Source organism: Pholis gunnellus (genome assembly GCF_910591455.1).
Source record: "Pholis gunnellus genome assembly, chromosome: 18".
Taxonomy (NCBI): Eukaryota; Metazoa; Chordata; class Actinopteri; order Perciformes; family Pholidae; genus Pholis; species Pholis gunnellus.
In genome coordinates this window covers 20,389,287-20,396,786 of record NC_136545.1, presented here as the reverse complement: position 1 = coordinate 20,396,786, position 7,500 = coordinate 20,389,287, and the positions used below count along the sequence as shown (strand labels likewise).

Below are 7,500 nucleotides of genomic sequence, written 5' to 3'. Positions count from 1 at the left end.
TTTTGTGTCTCTTTGTATTGGTTTTGCGTCTCTTTGTAGTAACTTTTTGTAGAATTTTGGTCATTTTGAGTCTCTTTGTCTGCCTCTGTTTGAAATGAAAGACGTATTCTATGTTTACTAAGAGACTAAATCCTGTGTGTGTGTGTGTGTGTGTGTGTGTGTGTGTGTGTGTGTGTGTGTGTGTGTGTGTGTGTGTGTGTGTGTGTGTGTGTAACATACCGAACCAAGCCTGCTGTTCTCCTTGGACCTCGATAGCCAGACCAAAGTCAGCCAGCTTCACCGCAGCGTTCTTACACTTGCTGGCAAGCAGCAGGTTCTCCGGCTGCACGGACAACAACACAAACACGACGACGTCAGTAACGTTTACAAGATTCACTTCTTCAACACGTCATCATAGAACCTTTTATGAAGAAACAAGTTTCCTTTGTTTTTATTTTGTGATTAGGTGGAGGAAGTTCTACAAACTGTTTCAGCTCTTATTCTTGGACTTTACATGATCAATAGTCCCATTAATTATTCAGTGTGATGAATCAATGCCACGTAAACACCTTATTCTACTTATTTAATATTCTAGAATGTTATTTTAATTCCTCCCACAACGAAGCAAGACACCCCAACGAGAGAGACGCAAAACTCTCTTTGTGGTCATTTTGAGTCTCTTTGGAGTTTTTTGTCTCTTTGTGGTCATTTTGCACCTCTTTGTCATCATTTAGCATCTCTTTACAGTCATATTGACTGTCTTTTGCAGTCATTTCACGACTCTTTGCAGTCATTTCACGACTCTTTGCAGTTATTTTACGACTCTTTGCAGTTATTTTACGACTCTTTGCAGTTATTTTGTGTCTCTTTGCGGTCATTTTGTGTCTCTTTGTGGTCATTTTGCACCTGTGTCATCATTTAGCATCTCTTTTCAGTCATATTGACTGTCTTTTGCAGTCATTTCACGACTCTTTGCAGTCATTTCACGACTCTTTGCAGTCATTTTGTGTCTCTTTGCAGTCATTTCACGACTCTTTGCAGTTATTTTACGACTCTTTGCAGTTATTTTGTGTCTCTTTGCGGTCATTTTGTGTCTCTTTGTGGTCATTTTGCGTCTCTTTGTGGTCATTTTGAGTGTATTTTGTTGTTTTGCATCTCCTAGTGGATCTTTAATCTCTTTGAGGTTGTTGTAAACAGGAAGTCAACAGTCTTCATCCAGAGGTTCTGTTTGAGGAGCACTAGGCCTTTCGGTTCAGGTCTGTTCAGAAATCCATCCATGATGCTAATAAGTGAACTACCCATCACCCTCTGACTCCGGTCGGAGGGCCGCTCAGATTTCTGATTTAAACTTCAAATAAGTGTAAAAGGAAACCAGCAAAGAAAGTCTGTCAGACGGCTGGAATGCAACCAATTCAACCCAGATTGGAGGACTAAGAACAGCTTTGGATGCAGCACACACATTCAAAGCAACACTATATTCTAAAACACAGACGCACACAAACACAAAGACACGCACTCAAAGGCTGAGACAGACAGACGGGACGTCCACTCGTTTACTTGAGGAAGACCAAACACAGCTTGTCTTCTTGCAGCAGTCGTGTCTTTGCTGCTCAGACGCTGATGTAACAGCAATCTGACAAACATCCACAGAGTCCACAACAAACACCAGACAACAGATCCGTGTTTTATAACCAGCTAGCACCGATGCTGACACAGAAAAACAGCTGGATGTTGTGCTCCAGCTGCAGGACGACCATGATGTCACCCTCTGCTGGCTGATTTAAAAGCTCCTTTAGAGGACGCTCGACTTCTTAACAGGAACCCACTTATGCAACACAATCACGTGATGGACTGTACGTAACTCCAGGAGGAAGAGACTTGTTTACTTTCTTGCTGAGAGTTCGACGAGACAATTGATACCATGTGTATGTCTGTGTCGTAAATATGAAGCTGCAGCTAGCGGTCCAGCAGGGTAGCTTAGCTTAGCTTAGCATAAAGACTGGAAACGGGGAAACAGCTCGAAGAAATGTTGGTTAATTGATGTTCCCTTCAGGATGAATTGTAATAACTTTGGTAATCCTCTGACTTTACATCTAGCGCCATCATCGGGTCAACATTTTAAAGTTTCCTATACTTTGATTTATGACCAAATAACTGCAGAACGACAGTAACGTTTACTGCTAATTAGCTAAATAAAATAATTCCCTGCAGTAAAAACAACAACATTCCTTTTTTGTAGTTTCCGTTATAAATGTATGCTAAGATGACACATATCGATCCTGGTTGTTAGAGGTTCCATCGTCCTCTTGGCTTTCAGATAACTTACTTTTAGCTTTCAGCCACGAACAACTAACGAGAAAACAACATCTCAGTGTCATTTCCTTTACATTACTTTAAAAACCTCCACGGGGGAAATCATCACAGCACAACCTCACAACCGTTCCTGCACGTCCTCTGAGAGGAAACCTTTAATTCACTTCTTCAGGATGAAGTCAGTGTTGAGTTCCCCAAAGAGTCAAACTGTAATAACATCATGTGAGCCGAGGCTGCGTGTTTCATAAAGATTCATATATAGATATTATATAAACGTTGCACCCTTAAAAGAACAATCACAGCGTCGTTTTGCATCTTTGAAACATTGAGAACACATGAGAACATTTTATTTTACCCCTTGTTTAAAGTTTATAAACGGTTTATAAGCAAGTAATAAACGGCTTATAACACATTATAGCGCACTGTAATGCAGATAGAACATTTCTGAATAGAATTGTTAAAAACTATAACTCATCTAACTGGTGTAGGAAACAGTTAATGAATTACTAATAAGATTGTATAACATAGTTTTAGTGACATGTCACCCATATGTGGACACTGAAAAACATTTCAAACATATTTACTGTGTTATTAAGTATTTATTACATATTGTTTATTAAGTGAGTATGCAGATGTGCAAATCCTTTGGTCGGGTTAGAATTGTTTATGTCATTGTCGATGTCATTTTGTCCAAACACGGCTTGTCTGTTCTTATAAAGTCATTTGTTTAACTAACTGCTGGGAAAGTCTGAAACCCACAAAACCTAACTTCATATCTATATTTATTAAGATTTGATCTATTTATCAGAACCATATAAAGCCTATAACTCCATGAACGTCCAGAGTAACTGGGCTGAAAAGCCGTGTTTTCTCGAGTCTGTTGCACCTGTAACCACACCCAACAGTGATGTCACAGCGTACCGACACACCCTGAAGTACACTTCTACATCACTGCAGCCAGACGGCAGCTTTAACCATCGGAGGTGAGCGAAAAAGGTGCAAATGCATGCTCAGACATTAGTTTAGTGCAACACAAGAAGGCAGAAACTCATGCATGTACCGATAGATCGGACGCACAGACATGCGCAGACATGCTATGTGTTTAAATACAGCACTTACCAGCTTCACAATGTGGTACACATCCCTCCCAACACACAGACACACACACACACACACACACACACACACACACACACACACAGGTGACTCACCTTGAGGTCTCTGTGTACCACCCCCATCTGATGGCAGTGGAGCACGGCCTCCAGGATCTGCTGGATGCAATGACTGCACTCAAACAGCAGGGGGAGGGGGGGAGGGGGGGGGGGCAGGTTAGTCTGATGCACATTCACCCCCCCCCCTCAACTGTCACATCCATGCACGAGTATTCTCGCTGCACACTCACACCAAACTCACTATAATAAAAAAAAAAAACAGTGTCAAGAGTGAACTAACAGAAGACCACGTGACCACGTGTGCAGTTTTGCTATTTTCAGTTTTTCCGGATCAGTCGGGCCGTGTGTGTGGGAGCGCTGCAGCTCCGTGTGGGAGACGCCGCGTCTAACCTGCACTTTATTTTCCCCGTGTAATGTATTCAGGAGCTTTTGATGAAAAGCTTGCAGGATTTTCGAGCATTTGAAGTAGACACTGCTGTTACTCCACTGAACTCTGCTCTCTCTCTCTCTCTTTCATGCTTACTCACTCCCCCCTCTCTCTCTCTCTCGCTCTCTCGCTCTCTCTCTCTCTCTCTCTCTCTCTCTCTGTCTGCTGGGGCCCACAGGAAATCACACTTCTAGTTCAGACCGTCAAAATAGCGCAACAACAGTCCCAAAAGCACAAAAAAACAAAGACTCAGACTGACAGACAGCAAGCACAGGCATTTTTTTTTTTCTTTTTAAATCACAGGCACAAAATTAAAACAGTACAACAAGCATGTACCCTTGGACATGAGGGTGCAGGGCAATGCAACACAATGAGACACACACACACACACACACACCTTGAGGTCCCTGTGCACTATGTCATGTTGGTGGGTGTAAGACACACTGTCTAGAATCTGATGGATACAGTGACTGTGGAGACAAAACGACAGGGTGAGGGAGCAGATACAGGAGGGAACACGGGAAGGAAAGGAAACATGAAAGACGGGTAACACATCAATAGAAGGAACATCTGACGGGAGGAACAGAAGGTTATATGCTCGGTTCACCGAGATGAAAAGAAAACATATTTCCTGACTCGTCTCTGACTCGTCATGCAGATAATGTGGGGTTTATTTTTCAGCTGTTTTAGATATTTGCCTCTGAACGGAGGTGAATGGAGGTTAACTCAAGGCTTCAAAGCATCCGCCCACAAACCAACGTGTGACGTCATGGTGACTACGTCCACTCCTTATAAACAGTCTGTGTCGTTAGCGTGCGGATTGTTTTTACACTAAAGAAAAAGTACAGCTGAGACCGACGGGAACGTCAGTTTCATAATTGTAATATTTTACTAATTAAAATGTCGGTGCTCGATGAAAGGTCGGAGGATCACCAACGTTATGACAATTCATCCTAAAGGCAACCCATCAAATAGTTGGTGAGACATTTCTCTCCAAACCATAACTGTAAACCTCACGGTGGTGCTCGAGGAAAGTCAGTAGGGTTCATCCTCTGGGGAACACGAATGTCTGTACAAACTTTAATGTCAGTCGATCTGATAGATGTTGAGATGTTTTAGTCTGGACTCAGCCGACTGACATTCAATCCCCTAAAGCTAACGCTGCTAGCACGGCTAAAAACGTTGGATTATCCACGTCACCATCAGCCGTTTTCAACGGCTTGACTCTGAATAAATAGTCTCTGGGGATTAACCAGAATAATGGGGACATTAATGTGGAGAGACACCTCGCTGTCACTGTTAAGAAAAGCTGCCATTTACTCCTCCATTGCACCGGGACTGAAGCGCACATCTGAGAGACAAATCTCAGAAACCTGGACGCGTGAAACCAAAAACTCTCCACATGGCTGGATACGAGAAAAATATGTTTTTTTGTCATTTGGGTGAGTCTCCTCTTTAACGGGGCGGAGAGAGGAGGGAAGAGATCGAAGGACTCTGTGTGCAGATGGCGCACAGAGAGGTAACTGTCAGTGAGATACTGTTGGACAGCCGTGCTAGTCACACACCCACGCACAAACACATTGAGTGACACACACACACACACACACACACACACACACGCACACACACACATAATTTATGCAAAGAAACAAGTTAGAATGAAGGCAGATAAGAGGGGAGAGTAGAAAAATAATAGGGAAGGTAGAAAACATCGATCCTCAACACATTGAGACAGTTAGAAGGGCTCTGATGTGCCCTTCATTCAAACTGGACATTTAGTGTTGAAGCACTGGTGTGAGTACAAACAGCCGGTGTAACAATGAATCCATAAATCCTCACCAGATTAGCATGTTTACAACTTTAATTGATGACACACAAATTCATTAAAGTGTTAATCCTAAAAAAAATCACTCATGTTGTGGATTTGGTGAAACTTGTGGTCACAAAATCTTTTATCATAAATGATCACGAATAAAAGAATAGCTGTGTCCACATATTAAATACTTCTGAACAGATCGTGAGTGTGTAGTAGTGCCTCTGGTAACGTGACACATACAAGATGAACACAAACTAAATAGATTGAAGACGGCACGATACGCTTCAGTCAACTTAGAAATACCGTAAACATTGTTCTGTTGCCATTTTAAAATAAGCGTAAGTACACAACAGATTATCAATGACCACACATAAAGAAGAGCCAGAGGTGTATCACATGGTATCATCTGCATATAGATGTATGTGAAATGACAAATACTATCTCTGCAGTGAATAGAAGAGGACCAATGACAGAGCCCTGTGGGACACCACATGAAACTACTGCTGCAGTTAAACCAGACAGATGAAAACTATATAATTAAACTATTTCACAGTTTGATGGACTGTTAGTATACAAAGGATTAACACAGTATGTAAGAAAATCATGCTTCAATGTAATACTTACCCTGTTACTGTGTGTTTACAGCTGGTTTATTGAATGACGCAAAGGATCGCTAAACATGTTTGAAGTGTTATCAGCGGTTATCAGCTGTTATCAGCGGTTATCAGCTGTTATCAGCGGTTATCAGCTGTTATCAGCGGTTATCAGCTGTTATCAGCGGTTATCAGCGGTTATCAGCGGTTATCAGCGGTTATCAGCGGTTATCAGCTGTTATCAGCGGTTATCAGCTGTTATCAGCGGTTATCAGCGGTTATCAGCGGTTATCAGCGGTTATCAGCTGTTATCAGCGGTTATCAGCTGTTATCAGCGGTTATCAGCTGTTATCAGCGGTTATCAGCGGTTATCAGCGGTTATCAGCTGTTATCAGCGGTTATCAGCGGTTATCAGCTGTTATCAGCTGTTATCAGCGGTTATCAGCTGTTATCAGCGGTTATCAGCTGTTATCAGCTGTTATCAGCTGTTATCAGCTGTTATCAGCTGTTATCAGCGGTTATCAGCTGTTATCAGCGGTTATCAGTTGTTATCAGCGGTTATCAGCTGTTATCAGCGGTTATCAGCGGTTATCAGCGGTTATCAGCTGTTATCAGCGGTTATCAGCTGTTATCAGCGGTTATCAGCGGTTATCAGCTGTTATCAGCGGTTATCAGTTGTTATCAGCGGTTATCAGCTGTTATCAGCGGTTATCAGCGGTTATCAGCGGTTATCAGCTGTTATCAGCGGTTATCAGCGGTTATCAGCTGTTATCAGCTGTTATCAGCGGTTATCAGCTGTTATCAGCTGTTATCAGCTGTTATCAGCTGTTATCAGTTGTTATCAGCTGTTATCAGCTGTTATCAGCTGTTATCAGCTGTTATCAGTTGTTATCAGTTGTTATCAGCGGTTATCAGCTGTTATCAGCTGTTATCAGTTGTTATCAGTTGTTATCAGCTGTTATCAGTTGTTATCAGTTGTTATCAGCTGTTATCAGTTGTTATCAGTTGTTATCAGCGGTTATCAGCTGTTATCAGCTGTTATCAGCTGTTATCAGTTGTTATCAGTTGTTATCAGCGGTTATCAGTTGTTATCAGCGGTTATCAGCTGTTATCAGCTGTTATCAGCTGTTATCAGCTGTTATCAGTTGTTATCAGCGGTTATCAGCTGTTATCAGCTGTTATCAGCACCATGTTAATGCT

At 42.1% G+C, this 7,500-nt stretch overlaps 1 protein-coding gene across 17 annotated transcripts in view; it reads right to left on the bottom strand.

Annotated features, from left to right (window-relative positions):
- The window catches only part of camk2b2 (calcium/calmodulin-dependent protein kinase (CaM kinase) II beta 2), a gene marked incomplete at both ends in the record, with an annotated part of 32,751 nt that overhangs the window by 18,217 nt on the left and 7,034 nt on the right, over positions 1–7,500 (bottom strand). For 14 of the 17 annotated variants that reach the window (XM_079178968.1, XM_079178977.1, XM_079178980.1 and 11 more), the window contains 2 exons: positions 220–322; positions 3,504–3,576. In XM_079178968.1, coding sequence (XP_079035094.1) covers positions 220–322; positions 3,504–3,576 — 176 coding nt within the window. Of the gene's footprint in view, positions 1–219; positions 323–3,503; positions 3,577–4,288; positions 4,362–7,500 lie in introns of all 17 variants that reach the window. The other 3 variants (XM_079178978.1, XM_079178969.1, XM_079178973.1) reach the window with 1 other exon arrangement.